General features: G+C 47.0%; 1 protein-coding gene and 1 long non-coding RNA gene across 3 annotated transcripts; one reads left to right on the forward strand and one right to left on the reverse strand.

The window, feature by feature from the left end:
* Positions 1-25: 25 nt before the first annotated feature.
* Positions 26-22877, reverse strand: FAM83H (family with sequence similarity 83 member H). Its single transcript, XM_015856484.2, has 6 exons — positions 22777-22877; positions 10656-10975; positions 5451-5911; positions 4176-4340; positions 3731-3855; positions 26-3184 (listed from the first exon to the last, which is right to left on the reverse strand). The coding sequence occupies exons 3-6, from the start codon at positions 5895-5897 to the stop codon at positions 520-522; spliced, it is 3402 nt and encodes a 1133-aa protein (XP_015711970.1). The 5' UTR covers positions 5898-5911; positions 10656-10975; positions 22777-22877; the 3' UTR covers positions 26-519.
* LOC107310654 lies at positions 22733-27532 on the forward strand. Of its 2 annotated transcripts, none has more exons than XR_001553666.2 (3): positions 22733-22893; positions 25944-26144; positions 26391-27532. It is a non-coding gene; the product is annotated as an uncharacterized LOC107310654 (long non-coding RNA). The 2 variants fall into 2 exon arrangements; XR_004306316.1 differs by lacking the exon at positions 22733-22893 and adding an exon at positions 22994-23123.
* Positions 27533-27819: the final 287 nt, after the last annotated feature.

Below are 27819 nucleotides of genomic sequence, written 5' to 3' on the forward strand. Positions count from 1 at the left end.
GAACAGACCACAGTCACACCTAAGGGAAAAAAAGGTACTTTTTTTTTATGTTTTTCTCCTGTCATTCTTCAACAAGGTAACTCCCATACTAGCTCGGTCATTAGGTGCAAAGTAAGGATATCTGCACCTGAGAAACAACTGCTTTTTTAAATACATACACTCTTTCCTTTCCTTGGTTGAATTCAAGCACTGTTTTTTCTTTGTTATTGTTGCTGTTGTTTCTTTCCTTACTGAAAGTGGAATTATTTTTCTTCAGTACTGAAAGGTCTCCCTGACCATAATATAAAGAGACATCATTATTTTAAACATCTTGGCAATGTAATAATTTTATTTTAAATATACTGTAATAAGGTTTCCTGTTACCACATGAGTCTACAGGGCAAATTGTGCCATAGGAGTAATGCTGAACATATCCCACCTGCTAACCTCGAAGAGCTTTACAGCCATCATAAATGTGTTGCTTCCTCATTGGCCTTTGACAGTCAGTGATGATACGGAATTAAATAGTGTTTATTGTGATCATTTTTTGGTCTTGAAGGTCCCCAGGATTTTGGGCATGAATTTTCCCATCTTCTTGTCTTTGGCGTCTGTGTCGTACTCCTCCTCACTCTGACTTGTATGCTCATCCTTTTTGCAGAAGACCTCAAACCTGCTGTACACTCTCTTTTCCTTCCGCATATTCTCCATTTTTTTCAGCAGGGTATCTCTGTCCTCCGACGGCTGCCGCTGAAGATTCCGTTTCTGGCTCCCGAAGCTCTCTGATCTTTGGATGTTGCAGCTTTTCTCCTTCTCGGTTTTCCTTTCCAAGCTCATAGTTGACTTAGAAAGATCAGGATTACTGGTGGATGGCAGCTGTTTGGCCAGTTCAGCTCTGTTCTTCTGGCTATTTGCAGAGATTTGTTCCAAAATCACCTTGGTGTCATCACGGAGATTGCTGCTGTAGAGAATGTTGGCTGTGGATGAAGGAAATCTGCCCTGTGTTGGTTGGCTGCTTTTGGGAGGAAGTGGCGATGCAAATTTATGGTTCTTTTCTTCCTCCACCGCCATTTCCTGGCAGTCGCCTATGGAAGATCGTTTGAGACCCATGGGCTGTTTGTCAGATTTTCCCATCTCAGAACTGGGTTCCTCCTCCAATTTCTTTTCACCTTTTGGGTTCAAAAACTGCTTCAACCGTAGGGAACCTTTTCTTAAAAATTCCATTGTGTTTTGTTCCTGTTTTGAGCACTCTTCCTCAGATTTATTGAGGGAGCTGTCAGATCCTTGACCCTTAGACAGGTTTTCAATAGCTGATGTGGTACCCGTCCTAACCTGTGGTTTCTTCAGTTCTGTACTGACCAATTTTTCAGCGTCTTCCTTGAACGTCACCCTTTCCTTCTTTTCTGGAAGAGCCAATTTCTGAGTATCTCCTACAAATATAAGACTCTCCTTTTCTGGAAAAGCAGGTTTGTTCTCTATAGGGTAAAACCGAGATGATAATTTGTCCATTTTAGTGCCCAGATGTGCTAAGGGATCTTTACTCAATGCATCGAGGAGCTGGGGGGTTGACGAAGCCATTCCAAATGGTCTGTCAGTCTCTCCATGCATTTTGTAAGTACTGCAGGAGTCTTTGGACTCCAGTACTCTGCTCTCCAGAATCTTATATTGCACAGATTTGGTACATTTCTTCTCTGCGTTCTGTGATTCCTCCTGGAGAAAACTAGAAACAGCTTTGGTGTGAGTGACTGTAGCTCGCTCGGCATCTTTGCCCACGGCTTTGTATTTCTCTAAAAGTTCTGCCACTTTCGATGAGGTGGCTGTCTTTATAGTTTCATTGTCTTTTGTCAGTTCATTGGACACTTGCTCCTTATGGATCATCTGAACCTTTTCTATTGTTGTGTTAGGCTGATCTAACTTGGCAGCGTTGAAAATCAGAGAGGACCTGAGTCTTGAGCTCCTCTGGATCAAGGGATTTATTCTGGACCTAAAGGCATCTTGTTTCATCATAGGTGTCTCTTCACCTCCTCTTTCAGAATCTGCAAATTCTTTGGCATTTTCAACACCCAGCGACTTGCTATTAAAAGACACAGGGGATTTGAATGCTGGGATGAGGTCAGTGGGGTGCTTTGTGAGGGGATCCCCAAGAACATCATTATATGCTTCCGATTCCATAGGCATTGGGAGACCTTCTTCTGGTTCTGACTGGTATGCACTGAGGTATGAAGAAATCCTCCAGTTGCGTAAACCTGTTCTATTTTCCTGAGTGTTCTTGTCCTGATCTTGGTCCTCATCTTTGTCTTGTAAGAACAGGCGCTGTTCCAGGCTTTGCTTCTGTGTAGGAGAAGTCTGGCAAATAAATTTCTGTCCTATATTCTGCCGTCTTAGCATCATTCCCATTGGGCCATTGCCTGCAGGGTTCAGCTGATCAGAGCCATGTCTCACTTCCCTGGAAGAATTTGAAGGCACATAATCCAGCCTCAAGGGGAAACCCTCCTGTGGAAAACCGGATTCAAGTTCCGGGTATCTAGGTCCCTCTACATAGGGCAGAGGTCCTCCCTCTTCCAATTCATTGAATCCTGGCCTACCACCTCGTATTCTGTCAAAGAACCCCTGGGGTCTGCCAGAAAGGTGGGGGTGTTCAAACTGGTACTGGTAGAACTGATCCTTCTGAAAATGACTAGACTGGATTTTAAATTCATCCATATTGTTCATGAACATCTGCCTGGCATACTGTTTAGAAGAAGCAAAATTTTCAAACGTTCCTTCTGCAAAACTGTGTCTCTTAAAAGCATCCAACTCTAACTGCTTGGAACGGAGAAAACCCCTGACGGGATCCATCTGAGCATTCTCCATCTCTACTTTCTTGTACATTCGCATGGCTGACCCCTCCACGGTATGACGTAACATATCATCTCGCCTGAAATTGGACAGGAAGTACCTGTCTGGATCCACTCTGTCCATAAAGGAGGGAAAAAGGTTGTCGTCCCTCTGGAACATGAGGGGCGATTTTTTAGGAAAGAATGGCATGTTATTGCCAAAGGGAGCCATGGCAAATGGGTTCTCTGCCTTTGCCAAGACGTTGGCTGGGGGAATGAGAGGTTCTGACTGTGCAAACAAAATTCGGAACTCTTCATCGAAGCTGGCCACCAGCTCACCCTGGAAGATGTGTGCGATGCTTCTGTGGATCTTCTCAAAAGACCACATGAAACTACAAAGAGAAGTAAAGACAGCATTAGCATCAAATAACTCAGCTGCACAACTCCATGTTTCACCATCTGCTTGTCTGAAGAAATTCATCCTGATTTTCATCACTGGAACAGGTTGCCCAAGGAGGCTGTGGATGCCCCATCCCATTTGGAGGCATTCAAGGCCAGGCGGGCTCTGGGCAGACTGGCCTTCTGGTTGGTGACCCTGCGCATAGCAGGCAGTTGGAACTGGATGAGCATTGTGGCTCTTTTCAACCCAGGCTGTTCTTGGGTTCTATGATTCTATGAGCGTAGTGTAGTCCTTACTAAAGAAAACATGGGAAATGGGTAATTCCGTACATCTAACTTGCACTTGAAAGGTAAACACATACTCCTGGGTCTCTTTTAACTGTTCTGGTTTGGACTGGGTTGTATGGTTAGACTTGGTGATACTATTTTGAGTTAGGTTTAACAGTTCCTCACCTGGAGCAGCTGAAACTGCATTACCCAAAAAACAAACAGTCTATTATTCAGTGACACTGGGCCATTAACATCACAGGGCTTCTCACCTGTAGTTGCCGCTCAGCACCACCATGCAGTCCACCAAGAGGAATTTCTCTTTCACGTGTCCTTTGAAAGACATCCCCGTGCGGCAGTAGTAGGTTGGGCCAGAAACTGTTCTCACCCTTAGGAACTGCAAACCAGACAAAGCTGTTACTTCCCCTGCCCCTCTTTTTTCCCCCTTACTCTCTTAATATCCCTCCTGTCACCATTCTTATACTCCAGGAATAGCTGTTCTGTCTGCATGCACATAAGCAACCTTTTTTATCAGCGGGCCCTTTGCCTTCACTCCTGTACTGTGCCAAGTCTCCTGGCTTCACAAATATATTTCTTTATTCTCTGGCCCAGATTTCCTCTTTCTCAAGTTTTTACCGTAAGAACAGCCCATTGTGTCCACAGATGTACCCCTCTCAGGATGGGAATCATGGGTCGGGTTGGTTTTGGTTTGCTCACCTCCACATAGTTCAGATTGACCCTGCATTTAGCAGCAGTATCAAGGAAAAGCTGAGAGTTCATTTCATCGAGCAAGATGTACACAGGGACTCTGCGAGAAGCAGCTTCCAGCACTTCAAACAGCAGATCCACATCAGTGAAAATGTCCATGACTATGGCTACCACCTAGGAAAAGAACACAGGAAAGTCTTCAGAGATCTGTGCCTGCCTGCAGCCTCACTGTTCATGTTCCCCAGCACAAAGCATTCTAAAGCTGCACTGTTAAACTGACTCCATTTCAGTGTCCTATTCAATGGGCTCCAGAACTGGAAACAGATTTGTTATCTGACATGTATTGTGTATACGAGGTGCAAAGTGAGAGAAAATCCTCACTGAGGCAGATCATTCCCTTATCCATTAATCCAGTGGTTACAGCAGGCATTTTTTGTTCACAGAACCACACTGGCAGGTATTATCATTGACCTGACAGGCCACTCCCCCCTCACACCCTCCAGCATATTTGCCATTTTAAAATAAAGTCCTGGCCAATGTTGAGTCAGCCACTGTAGAGCCACTTCTAAATGCCACTAGTACCTTTAGAAGTAGCTTTTAATTGTAGCTTTGAAAGCAGTTCCAGAAAACAAGGCATGTGGGTGTCATCTGCGGGAACTGGGGCTGCTTAATCTGAAGGGAAACCCCTCATCACTCTCCATAACTACCTGAAATGATTCCATGGTTCAAAGCTCTGTAGAATTTCCCTGTCCTTCATAACTCTTATCAGTGTACAACACTTCCTGGTGGGAAGGAGTAAGGAAGATGGAGCAAAACTCATCTCAGTGTTACCCACTGAAAAGACACCATGGACACACACTGAAATGCAGGATGTTCCACTCATACAGAAGAAAAACTTCTTACCGTAAGGGTGACTAAAGATTAACAGGGTGCCCAGAAAGACAGCAATGTCCACTCTTGGATGTACTCAAGGAAATGTCCTCAGTAACCTTCTCTAATTGACTCTGAGCAGAGAGGCTGGACTGGATGACCTCCAGAGGTCCCTTTCTAACCTTGGCTACTCTGTGATTTTCTGAACTCCTGGTGTACTTCATCGTGGCCTTACACAGTTTTTCTCAAATCCAGAGACCAGCTTTAATGAAATAAGAAGCAGTTTTAGAATCAACCTTCTTCTGAGTCAGGTCCTCAGAGCGACATTAAGGAACTTAGCAGAGGACACGACGCATCCTTTCACAAACTTACTTACATTCTTCCTCTCTGCTCTTGGACTCTCTCATGTCTCACCTGCTGAGCAGCTCGAATCATTCTGCGAGCCTCTTCCTTAATGCTGGGATTGTCAGGGGGTGGCGGTTGTACAAGGGTTGTTACTTCTGTTCCCCTGAACCCAAAGACCATGGGCCAGCCTAGGTCAAGCTCCGGAACAGCAAGGTCTGAGTTCATGGGCCAATATGTCCCAGAGGATCCATCCACATCATTGTCACCCGCCGTGTCTGTGCTACCTTCCTGATTGGCATACTGAGGCTTCTGAAGGTTCTGTAGGATGTGATCCACCTCTGAGTTGCAAAGAAAATCAGGGGCCGCCTCCTCTGCCAGAAAGCGTTCGTAACTTTCTTTGCCTTCTTCAGTGAGTATATCCAGAGCCAAGCGGTAATACTCCTTATAATGGGGGGGAAGGTAGTTAGGGTCAAGTGGATTGTCCCCCTGTGAGGAGCTTTGAGATCGGCGAGCCATGAGGGGAGGGAGAGCTGTAAGAAAAGAGGAGACAACAATGAGAACAGTGACTGTCATGGCAGCAGGTCCACTTCAGCGATACACATGTCCTCATGAGTGGTGAAAGCTGAGGGGTCATGATGCCCAAATCAAAAGAGAAGAAAATGTCAGAGAATTGAAGAACCATAGGACAGATTGAACTGGAAGGGACCTTAGGGATCATCAGGTTCCAAACCTGCTGCCACAGGCAGGATGGCCAACTGCTACATCAAGTCCCAGCACAGGCTGCCCAGGGCCCCATCCAGCCTGCCTTGAACCCCTCCATGGATGGATGGGGCATCCACAACCTGTGGGCAATCTGTTCCGGCACCTCAACACCTTCTCAGTGAAAAACTTCCCAACACCTAACCTAAATCTTCCCTCCTTCAGCTTAAAGCCATTCCCTGTTGTCCTATCACTATCTACTCATGTATAAAGTTGTTTTTCCTTCTGTTTATGATCTCCCTCTACATACTGGAAGGCCATAATGAGGTCAGCCTGCAGCCTTCTCTTCTCCAGGCCAAACAAGTTCAGCTCCTTCAGCCTGTCTCCATACAGAGATGCTCCAGCCCTCTGATGATCTGCATGGCCCTCCTTTGGAACCTACCCAAAACCCTGATATCTTTCCTGTGTTGAGGACCGCAGACCTGGATGCAATACTCCATCTGGGGCCTCAGGAGGGCGGAACAGAGAGGCACCATCACCTCCTTTGGTCTGCTGGCCAGCATTTTCGGGGCAAAATGAGAAACAAATCAATTATGGCATTACATAACAAAATAATGCACGGGCATCTGGACCAAAGGCTACTCACAGCTAAGCTAAAATTTGTCTTTTATTTTAATCTTTTTATTTTTTTCTCTGAAAACCAACACTGCTGGTTATTATCTGAATGCCACTGAAGATCATTTCCAAATGCAAAAAATAATAATAATAAAATAAAATTGGTGTGCATAACATAGTAGTCAATGCAAATGCACATGAAGTTCTAGAAATACCCCCACTGAGTCCTTAGAAATTGTGCTTTAACATCACTTCAATATGTGAGTAGAAGCAAGGGAATGCAGGTAGGTGTAAGAGTGCCGTACTGCTGTATGCTCAGAAGTCCTCATGAGAGCCATGAAGAAATGAAAACAAGGGGCATAATTGCTTCTTCAGTCTACTGGAGTTAAGGTTGAGAAAACCTGGGTTAATTTATTTGGTATTTTACAGTGATGTGCCTGTGGGAAACCTAATGCTTGAGACTTGAGACAAACCTGATTTTAAGCAGATTTTGAAAGAAAAGTTGATCATGGCAGAAATACAACTCACATAATGGTATCTCACTCATTTGAAAAGAGCTCCGAAGTTCTCTGGCTTCCTACCTTCCACCATAATGACAATACCTCTGGGGCCACTGTGGCTTCCTCATAGTTGGAAAAAAAGAACATGGCAGTCCTTGACTGCTCATGTAAAGCTGCCTTCATAGGGATGCTGAGCACAAAGGGTGGAAGGAGGTCCTGTTTTCAATCCCATTCAATACAGAAAAGGCTTCAGGACCACACTATAAAATGGGGACCACTAAATACCTACATTTTGTTGTGCTCAAGTCACCTCTGTACCTGCTCTTAACCATGCTGGAAGTGTCTTAACCCCTCAACTCCATTTTAAGGAAATGCTCCCATGGTTCAGTGCTTTCTTGGACTGAAGGCCTGTCCTGTATTCACAGACCTCCTGAACCAGACCACAACATCAAAGCCATGAAATTCATACAGCATCATCCTCATTTTTCTTCTCTTCTTTGACATTCCCCACCTCAGTGATACAAAATCCTCAGTCACATCATTTTGCTGGAATGTAATGCTTGAACTCCATGCCCCATGGAGTTCCACAGCTTCAAAGGAGTCCCATGGGCTGTGCTGGAGGCCACACTGTTAAACCTATTCAGATGGGGATGAACAGTCATGCAGGTGAATTGCCTGAAAATGCTAGCCTGGTCTGAACTGCAAAAACAAAAAAGGAAAACAGAGGAGCCTCATGATATTGACTTGACAGTAAAAATCGCAAAGAGAATTAGAAGTTGATAAAGTGATCGAGCAACCTTAACTCTGTATTAAATGGATGAATATTTCAATGCTGTCATAAATCAAGAAGGCAAAAATGGATATTAAAGGGGAAAATGTCAGCTAACCTGAAACATTATTTATTAAATACGGGCTTAGAGGGAACTTAAAACCTGGGCATGTAACAAATGTGAAAGTCTTACCCTCCCATCTCAAAAAGGTTATTATGAATGCTAAGTACAATTCTTCAGCCTGGAGAACATGTCTATACAATATGAGCACGGACAGCTGGTTTTCTCCTCTGCTACAAGAACTGAGAGGCTTTCAAATGAAATGAGCAGGCAGTGGTTTCAGACTGGACATCAGAAAAGCTTTCTCGACTGCTCTTACTGCACAGAATGCCTTCCCAAAGGAAGCTTTAGCAATTAATATACTGCAAGCGTTCAAAAAGCAAATGGACATCCCCAGAGATGGAAAGAAAATCCTCTGTAGACCATTAAAGTTAAAATTGTGGACCACAAGAGATCTCTGGGGAAGTACTGCCACTCTTCCCTATGCATCCCTGTTTGCCATTACTGGTAAGGAAATACCAAATTGATATTGTAGAATCATAGAATCACAGAACGGCCTGTGTTGAAAAGGCCCACAGTGCTCATTGAGTCCCAACCCCCTGCTGTGTGCAGGGTCACCAACCAGCAGCCCAGGCTGCCCAGAGCCACATCCAGCCTGGCCTTGAATGCCTGCAGGGATGGGGCATCCACAGCCTCCTTGGGCAACCTGTGAACAGTGCGTCACCACCCTCTGCGTGAAAAACTTCCTCCAAATATCAAACCTGTCTTAGTTTAAAACCATTCCCCCTTGTCCTATTACTGTCCACCCTCATAAATAGCCATTCTCCCTCCTGTTTATACACTTCCTTCAAGTACTGGAAGCCTGCAACAAGGTCTACTCAGAGCCTTCTCTTCTCCAAGCTAAACCAGCCCAGTTCCCTCAACCTTTATTCATAGGAGAACTGTTCCAGCCCTCTGACCATCAATCTGATGTGTGGAGTTGCTTCTCATTTGATTTTGGCTCTTTTGTCACTTCCAGAATCACTGCAGCCTAGGATGAAGAACTGTTTTCACGTCAACACAGCATCCAGCTGTACTGAAATACACGTATGAATCCATCTAAACCTTTGACACTCATTTAATAGCAATTAATATCTCACCAGGATTTACACAGTTCCTGATTGCTGCTGACAAAGGCCAAGTATCTTTGAGTCAATATAGACAGGTCAGTTCCAAACGCAATTCCCTGACTAAACTGCAGACCAACAACAACAACAAAAAAGGATCCATCCCAATGCAAATCACGAGCTGCTGCTATTAGCAATTCTGCCTCTCATAAACTGTGGGTGTGTAAGCTGGCACTTCCACCAGCAAGGTCAGTCTCACTGGTGAGGTATGTGTGTATCACAGCAGTCACTGTGTGAAGCTCAAGCTGATAAGTGCTGCTTGACCTGGACTGGACACCTATGCCGGGGGAAATGGGTACACGTGGCAGGGTAACAAATAACCAGGTGAGGATGAATAACGATGGCACAGTTTGGCTGTAAGTGTGGTTTCAGTTCTGTTTCTGAGGGTTGATAGTGATAGGACAAGGGGGAATGGTTTTAAACTGAGACAGGGGAGGTTTAGGTTGGACATAAGGGGAAAGTTTTTCACGCAGAGGATGAACAGGTTTCCCAAGGAGGCTGTGGATGCCCCATCCCATTTGGAAGCATTCAAGGCCAGGCTGGTCTGGTGGCTGGCGACGCTGCACACAGCAGGGAGTTGGGACTAGATGAGCCTTTGCAACCCAGACCATTCTATGAGGAAAACAGCCTGCTTTCTCAAAGTGTCTATATTGGTCAGCACCATGATTTGCTGGGCCCGTCTATCTCTTGTGGGCAACAAGAAGTGCTCAAGGAGGCAGCTGTGAGCAGGAGAGACAGGCAATGCTTTGTCAGAACCCTTTCCCACTATAACAGTTTGTGGCTGGAAAGGTAGGGCAGGAAGCAAAGGAAGGCTGTGTGGGGCTGTGTTTGCAACAGAGGAAGTCCCTGAAGTCACCTCAGGCTTTCTGGTTGTCAACATGGACAAGCAAGAAGTGAACAACTGAAGAAGTGCCCTTCTGAAAAAGCAAAATCATATTAATGTTTTTCTTCAAGTTGCTGGCTTAGGGCAAACACGGAGCTGGAGGAATTCCTGTAGGACTGAATATAGAGATCACAGCCCAGGAGGGTTTGGAAGGAGGCTCATGAGACAAACAGGGACAGACATCGGCACCCAGTTGTGCTGCCACAGCAAAAACAGCCTTCCAGGAGGGCGTTGGTTCTGCACATACGTGTTGGAAGCTGTCATTTCTCTGCGTGTGCTTTAAGGAGTGTCAGCTTAGGCTGGGAAAGCCATGGGGTGTCTGCTTGGCTCTGTGGGCTGGGCCCAGGGTGCGGTGTGGCCGCAGGGCAGGCAGTGAGCAGGTTTGTCAGCACAGTCTGGGATGTTCAGAGGGCCATCAGCCCTCCTGCTGCACAGCACACACCATCACCCACCTGGCAGCGGGACAAGCAGCTGAGGGATCAGAGCTGACCTCAGGGATCAGAGCTGGGCCCACAACACAGAGCAGTGGGGCTGAGGTGGGGCTGGGGAGGAAGGGAGGCGGTTCCCGACATCACCTTTACCTGTGAAAACAGAGCCAGAGGGCTGCAGCAAACACCTGAACTGGATCACACCAAACTCTGGAGCGTCACCGGTCCTGCAGCTGAGTAACAAGGCAGGAAAATCTGCACCGTCACCCTGCTGGGCTCACGGGGTGAGAAGTGGGGACTGAGATGCTGTGTCCAGACAGCTCCTTCTTGGAAGGCAGCGCTGAGGAAGCACCATCAGACCCTGCATGCAGAGCAGCTGCCGTCTGCTGAGTGCGCCATTGCTGTGCCTGCCTGGTAGGGATCTGCCATTCAGCTCCTCAGGTCCTTCAGAAGCAGATGCACAAATCTGAGAACTGTGGAAAAAAAAACACACAAAAAACCAGAAATTATGGATCTGCCACTATAAGCCTACATGCTCCAGAGCTGCAGGGATAGGAGAGTCCCTAACAAGTGAGTACCATGAATTAGGAGTAGCGGCGTTTGACTGCTGTGCTGTTCCCAAGGAGAAGCAGGAAAGCTGTAAAAAAAGGGCTCTTTTCCCTCCAGAAATCATCAGATTACCCAGAATGGAAGTGTGAGGAAATGGCAAAGTCAGCTGATGTTTAGGATGCTTCTGCATCTTTGTGGCCTCCTCTGGACCCTCTCCAATAGCTCTGTCCTCCTTGTACTGGGGGCTCCACACCTGGACACAGCACTGCAGATGGGGCCTCACAAGAGCAGAGCAGAGAGGGACAATCACCTCCCTGTCCCTGCTGGCCACCCCTCCATTGATGGAGCACAGGATCCCATTTGCTTTCTGAGCTGCAAGAGCACACTGCTGGCTCATGTTAAGTTTCTCATCAATCAGGACCCCCAGGTCTTTCTCTGCAGATTTCATATGGCTGCTCCCAGTGCAGATAAAACTCCAGGGATACGTGAACTGAACACAGTTAAGAGCTGAGATGAAGTCTGCAAGGTGGGCAGAACAGGAGGGGACCTGCAGAGGTGCGTGGAATCCAAAGCTGTGGCTCTGCTGCATCACAGCGCATTACCATGTGTAGCAGTTTCTGCTCAGGAGGTACCAAAGTCACTTCTGGAGAACTGCACTCATTGACCAGCTCACGTTTATTGTGATAATATGTGAAGCAAGATAATACCTGAAGCTGCAGATGACTTCTCTGCTGCTTACATGCACAGGAAAGCATTTTGAAAGCATATTGCTCATTCTGTGCATCTTTTGCCATGCAAAGCATGGGACATGCTCACTGTGGAAGAGCAGCATGTGAGGAGCTGGAGGATGTTTATTGGGGTGGTGCCAGTGCTATGCATTCCTAGGGGTATTTCTTCACAGAAGCTCCTTGTACTTTTTAAGGCTTAAAATGGTTCCACGCAAATAGACAACATTGATTGTATACATGGAGACAAAGCAGCATTCCTCATGCCAGCCATTGTGTTGCTGCTGACTGGGAAATTAATGAATGGCAGCCAATTCTGCAGCATGCCGAAAGCACACGAAGCACATCACATCACCTTACACTGCGCTGAACTTCTTTTCTAACCATGTAAGTGCTAAGAGCTGCTAACTGGTCTGGTGGCTGGTGACCCTGCACATCACAGGGGGTTGAAATCAGATGATCACTGTGGTCCTTTTCAACCCAGGCCAATCTATGATTCTGTGATTCTACTCCAGTAGCTTTAAGGAAGACTGTCACATAGAATATCACTGCATTAGCACTGCAGGAACAAATTCCTGCCCGCACAGCACCCTTTTGGCCTGGGCAGTTGGCTGGTGTGTTTGACACAGTGGGTAAAATGATGGTCATAGAATCACAGAATCATCATTGAATGGCCTGTGTTGAAAAGGCCCACAGTGCTCACCCAGTTCCAACCCCCTGCTGTGTGCAGGGTCACCAACCAGCAGCCCAGGCTGCCCAGAGCCACATCCAGCCTGGCCTTGAATGCCTGCAGGGATGGGGCATCCACAGCCTCCTTGGGCGTCCTGTTCCAGTGTGTAAAGCCTGTAGTCCTCAATCAGAGCATTATTATTATGTTCATTTGTTTGAGCTTTTTCCCCTCTATAAAGAAACTTCAGCCCTTCCAAACCCTCACTGGGCCCAGAGGCTGTGGTAATCCTTCCCTACGGATCTATACACAACCAGATCTTGAGGCTGTTGTTAGGACAAGGGGGAATGGTTTTAAACCGAGACAGGGGAGGTTTAGGTTGGATATTAGGAGGAAGTTTTTCACACAGAGGGTGGTGACACACTGCATTCATATCAGTCAGCTCCTCCTTCTGCAGCTGAAATGCAGCCATGTGAGAAAGGATCCCTCACAAAGACCCGCTGACCATCCCTCCATCCATCCCTGTGCCACATTCTGAAGAAAGATCCATAGCACCAAAATGATAAAACCTATAATGAAATAGCAGAAGGGGACTGGAAAGATGAAGCACACAAGAATACCACCCCTACATTGCGCAAGAAAGCAGAGGTCCTATTTGATCCTGCCAATATGGCCTGGCAAATGTTCTAAACTCCTTTTTATAAGCAGAACGCAGCAGAATGGGACCCAAGAATTTCTTTCAGGCCATTAAGCACACTGGCTAATACTACTCATTAACCTGCTCTGCGGACCCTGTTGTTTTAGCAATATCCAAGCAGACATATCAGGCAGTAAGAGGAACAATCCCAGTGTGAGCCCTTCAGTGTCTGATAAGCTGAACAAACTACAAGAAGGGGAGCAATTCAGCCATTTAATGGCACCAGAGGTACCCTCAGGCACTCTTCCTGGCTTCCAGCTGCTGGCTGAGAAAGGCTGAGTCTCTCATAGGGCTTTGTGCTACATCTGCTGTGTTTCAGGTACCCCAGGGCACCCTCATATGTCAACAGAATTGACTGCATATGCAACGGGAGCCATCCAATACAGACACATTTGGTCATGGGTGGCTCAATGTGTATGGGCGCCTTCTATTTCTGTTGGCTTCCACAGAAACCAAGTACCGACCAGCCTTATTATTCGTGCTTTTCTTTTACTGATCACGACTTTGAACAGAGAGGAAAAATATCACTGACATTTTGGGTATCTGTTCAACACAGTCCTGTCTAATTGCCAACATTTTATGGGCTGATCTGGGTCTCTATAAACTTAATACTTTAAAGCATGCATTTCCATTTTGTAATATCTGTTGCCCACTCAATATTGCAACTTCCTTTTAATGAGGAGTACACAAAGTGGATCATTAAATTATCTTATATAGCACTGCAAACCATTGGCTTGGCACTGACTATTGCCTGCCATCGAATATTTGCCCTGAATGCTGCAGCTCAGCGTTTCACTCTCATTCTTTCTGTAGCCATAGCTGTCCAAGGAAGATGGAAAGCCTTACATACAGTTATATAGCTGTGCCATGAGGAAAACCACTTGCCAGGTGCTTCACACAAGACCTCAGTTTGGGAAGTACATCATTTCTGTTTCAATCTATAGGAGGAGAAGCAATAGCCATGGCTACCAGGCAGCACACAGCCCCACTCTGTGCAAGTTCTGACTGCTGGAAGTCTATGGAGTACTGGGCAGAGTACAGAATGGCAGAGATAGAGGGCAAAAGAGAGCACACCAACCCATCGTCCCGTACAGCCCAGGCCCTCATATGCACCTCCCAGTCACTACATGTAAATATACGTATTAAATGGGTTTTGTTTTAAAAATACCTCGCAGCTGAGAGCCCCCATCTTCTTAGCAACCTGCTTCAGCCATCACACGCCTTTCCTCAGTAACAATGAATCTCATTTCAAAGTCAAATTAATCTTCACCTTCCAATTTTAATCGTCTCAGTGTCTCCATTAGCAAAGTAGGAAGATTACCCAGTACCACACCTTTGTCTGTTCCAGTGCAGCATGCACCACTGCTGAGCTCTGTCCGTGCTAAACCCAACAGATTCGCTGTTGTTTATTGTTCCTGGACAATGTTTGTGGCTTTCTGTTACGAATTCTTCGGACTTCCTCTCAAAACGTCATTCATCTTCTTCCTCCAGAAGAAGGAAAAGTGCCCCAATGGTGCCTTTATCTTACGCTGCACATCGCAGCAAAATGGCTCGATGTTCAGTTCTAACCTCCATTCTGGATTTCGGTACATTGTTCTTCATCTTAAAATACACTCCATCAGATTGTGATGTTGCATTTACTGATATTTACCATTTCCTAAAGCTTTGCGCTATCACTGTAGTTTAGCAGGACTGCTTAATGATAACCTGAACATTTCAGCATCCTGAGCAGCACCAGAAGCAGACCCCACTGCTGGCATGTCTGCTATCCCTGAGCATTAATAACTTCTCCTTAATGATTGACAGCAGACCAACAGAAAATCTATTAACATAACAGGATTTCTAATCATATTTCAGAAAGCAGCACTTTAAATTACCTGGGAAAGTCTGGGCTTATTATAATAAATATACTCACACCATCACTGACCAAAACTGTTCATAATCCCAAAGGGCATATAATTGTATGAATAAACCCTGCACCAGCAGCACGTGGTTTCATTTGCATTATTCCGGCTTTTCAGCTGGATTGGTGAGGTTTTGTTCCAGAGTTACCTGCATTTCTCTCTGAATTTTATGATTCCAGTATTTATTATCACTTATATGGGAACAGGTTGCCCAAGGAGGCTGTGGATGCCCCATCCCATTTGGAGGCATTCAAGGCCAGGCTGGATGTGGCTCTGGGCAGCCTGGGCTGCTGGTTGGTGACCCTGCACACAGCAGGGGGTTGGAACTGGATGAGCACTGTGGGCCTTTGCAGCCCAGACCATTCTAGGATTCCATGATGATTCTATGATTATTGCACCCTATGGGTTTTTATGGTGCTCTGTGGATCCCTATGGCACTGCTATGGGTCCCTGTGGCACCCTGTGGATCCTTATGGCACCCTGTGCATCCTTATGGCATCCTATGCATCCTCATGGCACCCTATGGGTTCTCTGGGCAGCCTGGTCTGCTGGCTGGCGACCCTGCAAATAGCAGAGGGTTTGAACAAGATGAGCATTGTGGTCCTTTTCAACCCAGGCCATTCTATGATTATTTTCAGAAAACTTTGTGACAGATCTTATCAGCGGCCTTCTGAAAGCAATCTGCTTTTGTGCACTGCAATGACTGCAGCGTACTCATCTAGCTAATAGCTGGTAGAGTATGGATTCATCACACAATTAGTGTGAAGTAAGCTGTGTTTGTGGGAATCTCATGGCAATGCCTGCCGTGCACTTTCCTCACCACGAGTGAAAGGTAATTACCTCTGCAATGGAAGTGAACTGCAGCGCCCTGCACTTACCACAGGGTATCTACACACAGGCAGCCCTGCAAGAGCCACTCTGTGATGACACACCCCACTATACAGTGTTTTTGTGGGTGGCCATGTCCTTAATCTGAAATTGTATTTGAAATAACACATGTCAAGCAATTTTCTCTCATTAAACTGCTATGATGACTCTTCCTCGTATGAGCGATGTTGATTTAGGTTGTAATACTCCATAAAGATTATAGGCTTTCCCAATCCCATTCAGTACACTACGCTTGGTACTCCTCAGCACTAAAGGTCTTTACTTTCTGGCCTATCTAAACAAAGAGTCCCCAGATGTTTGATATCCAACATTCATTCTCACTGCCTGAACCCTCCCTTTACTGTATGTTTCTGAAATAGAATGACGAAGGGAGAACAGAACATGAAATCCACTGTATGGGATCAGACTAAATATTGTGGTAATCCAGAATCCCATTTGCAAAAGGATCTAAGAGTCGATAATCTGGGAAACACACAGAGATAGGATGAGCATTTATGCTTCACCAGCTTCCCTAACTCAATTTTAGCTTCTCGAGGCACACGAACATCCTGAGCCAGATATGCTTTAACGACTTCAAAGGACTTTGCTACCATAAACTCACAAAGTTTCCCCAAATCCATCTATAATCTCAGTATCTACAGCAGCCAGAGGCAGAAGTTTTACAGCTCAGCTACAAACAACAGCCTCCTTTGCTTTGGAACCCGCTACCCATTTGTTTTTTGCTTTGGACAGGAAAATCAGTACCTACTGAACCTCATTGTGCCACACTGATTGTACACATCAACTCAATCATCAGCACAGAGTAACCCTTTACATTCTGTTCCTTCCATAACTTTCCATTTGATTTTGGACTACTACGGAGCAAGGAGCGTCCTGCTAATGGGTAAGACAGGATTACTGATTTCTTTTTAATTTCCTTTCATTTCTCCCATTTCTGAACTGCCCCAGCAACAAGCAATTGATTTCCCTAAATCCCAGTGCTGCTTTGGTTCAATTCTCAGTTACAGCAAAAGGTTTTGGTTGGGAGTCAGACAGATGAAGTATCAGCAACCACTAAATTCATCCTTGCTTAAGCAGTTCTCATAATCTAAACCACATTAAACATGGCAAACAGATGAAAGGGAAAGATATCCAAGGGGTGCAAAGCAACAGGGAGATGTGCGAATTTAGCACTGTATGCATCATCTGCTGTGCAATTAAGTGGCTTATGAGCACCACACTACAGCCAACTTCTGCAGGGAGATAAGGAAAACAAAATCTGGATGGAGTTTCATAATGTAAGAACTATCACAATGCCCAGAGAAAAGTAACTTGCATGATAACAAAGTAACAAATGGGAAGCCTCACTGGGAGCATCATGCTCCACCACTGAGGGTGCATGGAACAAGAGGACACAGCTGTGAGTTTGTTACACAGATTCTAGCCTAGGTTTCCAAAAGCACCAATTAGAACCTTACCACAGCAGGTGATGAATGAACCCAAAGTACAGATCTGAGCTCTTCCCCAAGAAATTCCTCCTCCCAGTCCACGAGGCAATAATGAACACAGATAGGGAAAGGAGAGGGCAATATAAAGGAGTATTCAACACTGCTCCTCAGAAGTTGCTGCTTAGCATGTTAATATAGCACAGACATTTGTGTGCAGGAAGAAGCCAAAGGAGAAGGCAGACTTTGTAGCTGCCTGTGAACAGCTCCTCCCATGCTCAGGGGCAGCGGATGAAGGAAAGCACGAAGGAGCTTGCTGAAAACCTGACAAGTGGGAGATGAAAGCAGATAAAATGGGCTGATGAGAGGAAGGATCTCACCTCAGTAGTGAAGGCCTCCCCCACCCATCTGCTCGGGCCTTCCCAAAGACACTGCATTGGTTGTAAGCAATCTCTACCCTCCTCATGCAAAACACACAGAATCCCAGAATGGCCTGGGTTGTAAAGGCCTGCAATGCTCATCTGGTTCCAACCCCCTGCTGTGTGCAGGGTCACCAACCAGCAGCCCAGGCTGCCCAGAGCCACATCCAGCCTGGCCTTGAATGCCTCCAAATGGGATGGGGCATCCACAGCCTCCTTGGGCAACATGTTCCAGTGCGTCACCACCCACTGGGTGAAAAACTTCCTCCTCATTTCCAACCTAAACCTCCCCTGCCTCAGTTTAAAACCATTCCCCCCTTGTCCCTACATTGGCAGCGGAGAAACAGGAGGAGAGAAAGGAGATGCAGCTCTTCATTCAGTTACCAGGGGCTGTTTTGAGGAAGGAGCCCGGCATTTAAACAGCAACCAAAAAAAGACCTGCATTGTTTCTTCATTCTCCTGAATGAAACATCAGGTGTGAATCAAAACTGAATTGAGACGGACTCTATTTCTCCACCTAAGCAAAAGGAAACTGGCTCAATGTTTCCCTTCCATCTTAATGCCAGCCTTGGTGATGCCTCAGCACCTCCGGCAGCTTTATCTGCCTTTGCAGTGCTGACTGCAGTGCTTGTTGTGACGTGTTCTGCCTGCACAGCCAGTTCCCACTCTGCCTCTCTCAGGTGATGCCTCCCCTGGCTGGACCTGCTTCTCTGCTTCCAGACACTCCCAAGAGCTGAGGCTTCCACAGCACCCCATGCACAAGCAGATGAGATTGCCTGACAAGCAGCGGCTGTTCCATACTGGTTGGAAAGGGGTGGTAGAAAATGATCTGTGCCTGTGACCCCACGCTTATAGGCAAGTATAAGCACAACCTCCTGGGCTTACACACCTTGGTTTTGTTGGCTGGGCACCATCAAGAGGAGAGGGCAACCCAAAATGATTCAGTTTTGCCTGCCAGACTCCCAACACTGCTGCACAACCACTTCATGCTGTCAGCATGAGAGGGACTGCCAAATTCCAATGGAGTGAACCAAAATGATTCTGAGTGCCATCAAGGATTTATCCTGGAGAACAATGAAAAGGAGACATTTCTCAGCTGTGATCCCAAAGGAGTGAGTGGGCCACAGCTGGCTCCTGATAAACAGCATCACTTACACCACTGTATGGTGGGTAGTGAAGAACTGTCAGGTTCCCACAATGTCCTGAACCTCCAAAGCTCAGAAACAAATGATTTCAAAATGTGCTTTTGGCTTGATAAAATAGAAGATGGGAGAGCAGACTGCTAATATTCTGTGAGAGTAACGTTTAGGAGAGCACAGTGATTCCTATGGTCAAACTACTTGGGCTGGCATGGTAACAGGACATGGAAAACGTTGGCTTGCTCTCAAGGAAACGCTGTATTAGATAGAAGAGTGGGAAGGGATCTGTCTGCTGGAATATGGTTTAAGGTGTGTTTGGTTCTTTAGTTCTGCACCGTGCAATGGATGGATGGGTAGTGCTTTCTAATCCTGCTGTAGCAGACCATTAACAGTGACAGTTATGCTCATCCCATCCAGGACCTACTCCTGAATGCACTTCTCAACTAAGGATTTTACTTCTACCCAGGAAGGACCTCTCAATTACTTGCCAGTCTCACAGTGACCTGCTTGGAGCACTTTCAGTTTTCAGTGCACCCCAGGATTTCCTGGTTTAGACATAACATACTGCCATGGAAATTTCACAAGAGCTACAGCAAAGGATGCTGGACCACAGCTCTCTTCCAATCTTCCTGTCTGTATTTTCTGCTGAAGTCTCTCAGTGCTTTCATTCTAAGGTTCTCTCAGGTTCAATGCCTGCATTGCTGTTAAAGTTTGGATGTTTGGGAGTTAATGATAGGAAATCTGTTATTCCTGTCACAATATTGTATGCAACTCCAGGCTTCCACTTGTGGTCATCTGATCAGCCCCTGATAACAACCCCATGTCAAAACATCTGAGCAAATGGGAGCCCACTCTTTGCTCTGGGTGCATCACAGTCATCATTTTAAAAGATGTTGTGTTTGTCTGCTGTGGTTTAGGAACTTCATTTCACCTGGAGTCGCAGTCACCAGATAATAAATTGCTTCAATTCATTTATTCATTTCACTCACTGAATTTCTAGAGATAACAGCCTGATCTCCCATATTGCACACATGTTCTACTTCACCTTATGAACCAATGAATGAAACAAAATGTCCAAGGTGAGCAAAAAATCATCCCCCCTTGTCCTGTCACTGTCCACCCTTGTAAACAGCCATTCCCCCTCCTGTTTATACACTCCCTTCAAGTACTGGAAGGCCACAGTGAGGTCTCCCCAGAGCCTTCTCTTCTCCAAGCTAAACAAACCCAGTTCCCTCAACCTTTCTTCATAGGAGAAGGTCCATGGGATCCTCCTATGGGGCAGTGGAAGGGCAAAGGAGAAGAAAAGTTACAGGTTGTAATTTTCCCTGTGAAGTGGTTACTGAGAAAGTACTTCAGCTTGTCAGTCTTAACTCTTATGCAATAATAAAGACTGTGCAGTGGCGCAGGCGGTCACTGGGGCAAAACAATATTTAGAGCTACTGCTGTGTGCTGAGAAGGACTGAAAACTGAGATTCTACATGTAAACGAGTCCTCTACAGAGAGGTTACCTGATGAAAAGGCAATGCTTATGCCAAATTCACCCTCTTTAGACAGTGATAGAATCAGAGTCCTCAGAGTTGGGAGGGACTTTTAAGGGCCATCCGGTCCAACTGCCCTGCACTGCACAGAGACACCACAGCTACACCAGGATGCTCAGAACCTGGTCCAGCCTTACCTTGAAAGTCTCCAGGGATGGGGCATCCACCACATCACTGGACAAACTGTTCAGTGCCTCACCATCCTCACTATAGAAGATTTCTTCCTTATATCTAAGCTAAATCTACACTGTTTGTGTTTGAAGCCATGTACGGTGCAATGTGGAGGATAACAGCATGCAGCCCTGGGCCTTTACTATCCCCCACACCCTGACTGACATTGTAGAAAACAACTCTTCTCCATCAAGGTTTGCCAAATGGGGCCTGAAAAGCAGCCCCAAATTGTTCCCCCAATTCATAAACTGAAAGAAGTCCAATCCTGCAAGGTTTGCTGGTAATTTTCAGTTCAGAACAATTGCCTGAGCCATGAGGCAGGGCATATAAACGTCTGCCTCCTGAGCCTTGATCCCACTCTGGTACCATGATACCAAACTCTACTGTGACATTTTCATTTTTTCCTTTGACGTGCAGTTTTCCCTACAACCACACAATAAGCGCTTCTTTTTTCTTCCCCAGCATACTACTATTTGCACTGCCAGATAACAGCAGACACGCCTCACTCCATCATTCCAACACAACTCTGCAGCTCCTCAGATAAAAGGAGGCCAGGTTAAAATGAAAATAACACTGTGTCCCCAAGCTGCAGACCTGTGCCAGTTCTAATTGGACGAAGGGATGCTAACTTGGTTCTTTTTTGCTTGTCCCTTTACTCTTACCCAGTGGAAACACATGCTGCTGTAGGCTGTGCAAAGTGATCCTGATCGCCAGAGTTCTGCACTGTTTTTGTCACGGCTCTGCATGGAGGCTGGTTTGCTGTTTGCTTGTTTGTCCTCCATCACAACTGAGCTTATTGCAGCTTTCACAAATTAACTGCTTTCAGCAGGTTTTTATAGGCGCTTCTTCCCCTCTCCAAGCACCGCCGCCTCCTCCTCTAACCGTTGTAGATGATAGAGAACCTGGGTCCTCAGGCCAGACAAAGGCCATAATTGAACTCCATTGACTGCAGCCAATTTAGAGTGCTGAGAACACAAAACCTTCCTTCTCCTTCCTCTCTGCACACACACAAAACCAGAGTTCAGTCAGACAGGCTCACAGCTGTGGAAAAAATGAGTTATACACGTATGTGAATGTGTCCATACACATCTGCCTGTGCCTCTGCATGTACGTGCATGAACGTCTGCGTTGCTGCTTGCAGGCCATGCTGGCAGACAGCTATACACCCATGCATGCAGCATGAGCACAAAGCAGGCATGGGACAATGAGTCTCATGAGATATTCCCTGGCTCTTTGCCTTCTGCAGGGCTCTTCCAGCCCTACTACCACGCACTGACCCAGTATCTGGGGCACACAGTGGCTGGTGACCCTGCACATAGCAGAGGGTTGAAACCAGATGAACATTGTGGTCCTTTTCAACCCAGGCCATTCTATGATTCTATGAGCGTTTCACACCCAGGAAAAGGCCAGTTCAGACTCTGTGGGAAGCCCATTTAGGCTGTGAGATTTCTTCCCAAGGACAGAGCTACGTTTGGAAACATCCCCTCCTTGGGTTTTTCTCCAAGAAGATGGGATGGGTCGCCTGAGCAAGAGGCTGATGGGTCCCTTTCCTCATGAGCCACAATACCGTCTGTGCTGCAGCGCTCTCTCTCCCAAATTCCCCCTCCCATTTGGAGGCATTCAAGGCCAGGCTGGATGTGACTCTGGGCAGCCTGGGCTGCTGGTTAGTGACCCTGCACATAGCAGGAGGGTTGGAACCGGATGAGCATTGTGATCCTTTGCAACCCAGGCCATTCTAGGATTCTATGATTATGGCTCCCCATAGATCCCTTATGGCACCCTATGGATCCCTATGGGTTCTCTGGGCAGCCTGGTCTAGTGGCTGGTGACCCTGCACACAGCAGGGGGTTGGAAGGAGATGAGCACTGCGGACCTTTTCAACCCAAGCCATTCAATGATTCTATGATTCTATGGGTCCCTATGGCACCTCTCTTCACTTTTCACGATCTCCTCGGACTCTCCTTCTCCCCCAGCACTACTCACAACACGTGCCTCTAAGCCCACCAAGCAGCCATCTCCCACCTGGCACAAGTTCCCTGCCACAAATTCCGAGCACCCAGCCCAAAGCAGAGGAGCAGGAATGGACCTCCCCAGCCCCTGCCCACCGCTTCGCACCGCCATTCAGGTACCCCAGAGCTCTGAACTTCTCCTACCTTCCCAGGTGTGTCGGGTCGTTCTCTCAGCTGGTTCTGTGCTGCCCTGGACGTGCCTGCAGCCTGATTCACGGGCACCTCCGAGCCTGCAGGATCAAGCTCCACCCAGGGCAGAGGGTGAGTAAGAGCGAGAGAAAGGCAAACTCCGGAGAGTTATTCCCTGCCCAGGATTGCAGGGGAGCAGAGATAAGGGCTGCACATTCCTGAGCCAGGGGCGGCCTCTCCCTTCCGTCTGCCCCGAGCCTGTCGGACCAGCTTGGGCCTGGCGCTGGGAGCGGGCCTGGGAGTCCATTGCAGCACAGCTGGGCCCAGGCACAACACAGCCCGGCACCGCTCTGGGACAGCAGGTTTGGGCTGGGCAGGACCTTGCCATGCTCTGGGTCTGTGCTGGAAGGACTTTGGTGTGCGGTGCAGTGGGGCCTATGCAGGAGCAGCGCTGCAAAGCAGGGCCGGCTCTTAGGCCTCGCTCAGCAGAGCGCTATGCACCCACGGCCTTACCCACCCCCCTCATATATTTGAGTGCCCCAAAGGCTCCATGAGGCCTATAAATGTGCCCCAACTGCACAGGAATGCCCTCAAAAGCAATGTGAAACTGTACCCAGGGTATCCCATGTACCTTGGTGAGCCCACCACAGTGCCCCCACCCCACGGAGGGCTGCCCAGCTGGCAGAAAAAGAGTTAAGCGAGATTCCCCGCAGCCCCGGGCGTGGCAGCTCCTGTTATTTCGCCTTTCATGTTCTATCTTATTCAACTTGGCAAGCTCGGTGGCTGCCCTGTGTCGGGCGGTGCCCGGGCTGCGGGGAGGGTGCGGCAGGAGGCGGCTCCGCGGTGACTCAGGGCAGGCGGCCCGGTTCGGGCAGGGCCGCCATGTTACAGAGCTGAGGAGCTCCAGGGGTGGAGCAGCCCGTGGTGGGCTCTTACAGTACGGTGGGAAGGGCTGAGGGCTCCATGGGATGGCTGGGTTGGAAAGGAGCTCAGAGAGCAGCAGTGCCAACCCTGTGATGTGGGCTGGGTGCAGCTGAGGCTGCACAGTGCCCATCCCTGGTACTGAGTGCCTCAAAGGATGGGATGCTCGCAGCTCTATGGGGCATCGCTGTGAGTCGTTTCCCCTTCACATCTGAACTCAGTCTCCTTCCCAGAGTCATAGAATCACTCAGGTTGGAAAAGGCCTTCAAGATGATCCGGTCCAAGTGATAGGACAAGGGGGAATGGTTTTAAACTGAGATGGGAGGTTTTAGGTTGGATTTTGGGAGGAAGTTTTTCACCTAGAGGTTGGTGATGCACTGGAACAGGTTGCCCAAGGAGGCTGTGGATGCACCATCCCATTTGGAGGCATTCAGGGCCAGGCTGGATGTGGCTCTGGGCAGCCTGGGCTGCTGGTTGGCAACCTTGCATGCAGCAGGGGGTTGGAACTGGATGTGCGTTGTGGTCCTTTGCAACCCAGGCCATTCTAAGGATTCTATGATTCTATGTGTCCTTATGGCACCCCACACATCCTCAGGGCATCCCTATGGATCCTTATGGCACTTAACAGATCCCAGTCTCACCCTATGGATTTTTAGGACACCCTATGGATCCCTGTGGCATCCTATGGATACTTATGGCACCCTAAGGTGACCTATGAATCAACAGGGTACCTTAAGAGAACATATGCATCCTCTGTGCAGCCTGTGGATCTTCATGGCACCCTATGGATCCCTCTGGCACTCTGTGGATCCCTGTGGCACCTTATGGATCCCTCCGGATCCCTGTGGCACCCTATGGGTTCTCTGGGCAGCCTGGTCTGGTGGTTAGTGACCCTACACTTAGCAGGGGGTCATTCTGGGCCTTTTCAACCCAGGCCATTCTGTGATTCTGTGATCAAGGAGACAAGGTGGTGCCCTGAGCGTCTGGAAATATGCACGATGGTACAGACAGAGGTTACGTACCTGTGGGATATTCTTCTATAGGAACTTATTTAGCTCAGTGCTACAAGATGGGGAGAGTGCAACTGAAGTGGTCACCAGTAAATGAATGCTGCTTTTAATTGCGTGGCCCAGGGCATTATTCACCACCTGCCACTCAGACACCGCACTGATGGGGCCATTAACCTCCATGGAGCTGTCGCCAGGCTGCTCATCACTGCACTGCTGGAATGCTTCACAAACACCAATTAACTCCTCACTACTCAATTGGGATGTGATGAGGTGATTATGTTGCAGGAAAGGATTCCATTTACAATACCCCCTCACTCTAAGTGCTCATTGGAGACTGGGACCTTTTTGGAATGCAGCTGGATAGTGATCTATGGCGGTGAAACAATTTTAAATCTGTGATTTCTTGATCTTTCAGTGATTTCTGCTATTAGAAAAGCTGCACTCCAGCAGCACATCATAGTGGTGCTGATCTCTTTGCTCTGTCATCTTCTTTTCTCTTGGGCAGAATTGTGTGTGGCCTGAAGTATTTTCCTTCGATAGGGCTTTTATGTTCTATTCTTGCTTTTAACGTGCAGGTGGTTCTTTTGCTAAAGGCAAGATCAAATAAATGTGTTTTGAAGCAGAGCATGAGCAAAACTGCACTCATAGGAAGCCCCACTGTGCTGCTGGGATGCTCACAACCCACCTGTGACAGGTGGGAGAATGGCTGTTTGTGAGGGTAGATAGTGATAGGACAAGGGGGAATGGTTTTAAACTGAGACAGAGGAGGTTTAGGCTGGATATTGGGAGGAAGTTTTTCACCCAGTGGGTGGTGATGCATTGAAACAGGTTGCCCAAGGAGGCTGTGGATGCCCCATCCCTGCAGGCATTCAAGGCCAGGCTGGATGTGGCTCTGGGCAGCCTGGGCTGCTGGTTGGTGACCCTGCACACAGCAGGGGGTTGGAGCTGGATGAGCACTGTGGGCCTTTTCAACACAGGCCATTCTGGGATTCTATGATGCTTCTATGATTATGGCACCCTAGGGGTTCTTATGGCACCCTATGGATCCCTATGGCACACTCTGGATTCTTAAAACTCTGTGGGTTCTCTGGGCAGCCTGGTCTGGTGGTTGGCAACCCTGCATACAGCAGGGGGTTGAAACTCAGTGTGCATTGTGATCCTTCTCAGCCCAGGCCACTCTAGGTTTCTATGATTCTGTGCTCCTATGGCTTTCCAAAACCCTGTCACTTACCCAGCCACTTTCTTTTTCAGGTCATACTTTGGCCATCTGGTTTTCATCTTTGAGCTGAACTGTCTGTGCTGCCCTGGTGTAGGCAGGCTGTGCCAAAGGACTCTCAGGGCTGTGTGCCATCTTTAAGCTGCTCGTCTTTGTGTCATCAGAGCTTATCATGAATGGCAGAGACAACTGAAACTAAGGGAAAGGTTTCTTTTCCTGATTGAAGTCATCTCCAGGTCAGTCCCCATTGGCCCTCCAGTTCTAATACAACATGCTTAGAAAATGATGGATGTGTGTGACTCATTATCTTTTGCTTTATGCCTTTACATGTCTTAATTGCTGCCTTATGATTTTTACCTTCACTTCTCTAAATTTTTAACTTTTCTATGCACAAAATATCTTTCAAAGCCGCGTTGCAGTTACAGTTAGTATTATGTGTTTTGTTTTACAATGTCACATTGAAGGTGTGTCTGTTTTCTCAGTTTCTGAAATCTTCTGCATGACTGAGCAGAGAATGCCACGCTTGAGCTTGGGATCATAGAATCCCAGAATGGCCTGGGTTGCAAAGGCCCACAGTGCTCATCCAGTTCCAACCCCCTGCTATGTGCAGGTTGCCAACCACCAGACCAGGCTGAGATCCAGGATTGATGCGCTGAACTGAAGATGACTCTAAGAAAAGCAACTTCCATTATGAGGTTGGGACTCGTCCCTGTATGACACTGAAATACCACAGAATCATAGAACATCCCCAGTTGGATGGTTTCCATCACGTCCAACTCCCTGCAGTTCAAACCATATTTCTGAGAGCATTTATCTAAATGGTTCTTCAGCTCTTAATGACTTTGGCCCTTCCTGAGCCGCTGTCCAAAATGCCCCTGAAAAATACCCAGGATGGCTGATTTTCAGGGGGGGATTCCTAACAGAGGATCTCATTTCTGAGGGTCTGCAATAATCCACTACACCACAATGATCACACTACACCACACTACACCACAATGATATTGCTTGCATGTTTCCACTCAGTAATTAGTAATAATAAGTTTTGAAATAACATGTTTTTTCATGTAATACATTTTTTATTCTGCAAGTTGATTGTGTTTTTTTTCCTTATTATTTCCAAGATAATAGTAGTTATTTTAAGGGAAACCTCAGTGAATGTGTTCAATAATACAATTGTTTGCTTTCCTAATTATAATGTATATATTGTCACACTGGCTTCACTTTGTAATACATCTGGATAATTACTATTTGTCACTAATGTCTCCACCAGGGCCCTTCTATGCTATAACTGCCTTTGAACAAAGAGCCAATAGGAAGGAAACGTTTGCTGCCCCAGAATGCTGATAATCTCAGTTAATGACACGATGCTGCTGTGGGATCAACCAAGGAGTCAGAAATGAGCAAACCTCATTTCAGGTGTAATGTTTTTTCTCCAGTTACCTCTGGTGTACACATCTACTGGTCTCCTTGGTTGAGATCCATGTTTCCATCTCACCATTTGTGTCAATAAAAATCAGAGTAAATTACTGCAAAAATAATAGATTCTATTTCCCCCCCACATCTAACTGCATGCAGCGTGTTTTTATCCAGCTGCTCACAAAAAGAAACTCACTGCATTTCCTTGGGTGCTGCTCAATAAAATGCTCAGTGTTATTGTGTCCTGCATTGCATCCTGGTTTTAACTGAATTATTTCTTCCAGACATTTACACCCACCTACCTGCTTTGCACCTTCAGTCTTGATGAAGAACATTTTCATTTCAAATGCCTTAATATTTGTAATTGTTTCCTGATCCAGTCCATACAGTGACTGTGCAAAGCAGTTTATTGGCACAGCTGGACAGAAAGGAAAGCAGCATTCCATGAGATGGGAGTGCATGTCCAGGGCTGCATTGCTCCCACTCCAATCTGTG

This window comes from Coturnix japonica, chromosome 2, assembly GCF_001577835.2.
Source record: "Coturnix japonica isolate 7356 chromosome 2, Coturnix japonica 2.1, whole genome shotgun sequence".
NCBI lineage: Eukaryota > Metazoa > Chordata > Aves > Galliformes > Phasianidae > Coturnix > Coturnix japonica.

Bases quoted from the DNA above. Each gene is read 5' to 3' on its own strand.
- FAM83H (XM_015856484.2), bottom strand. From the start codon at position 5,897: ATGGCTCGCCGATCTCAAAGCTCCTCACAGGGGGACAATCCACTTGAC. The intron at 4,341-5,450 runs GTGAGACATGAG...TTCTTTTCCTAG, and splicing joins TGATTCGAGCTGCTCAGCAG to GTGGTAGCCATAGTCATGGA. The intron at 3,185-3,730 runs GTGAGAAGCCCT...TTCTCTTTGTAG, and splicing joins GTGCTGAGCGGCAACTACAG to TTTCATGTGGTCTTTTGAGA.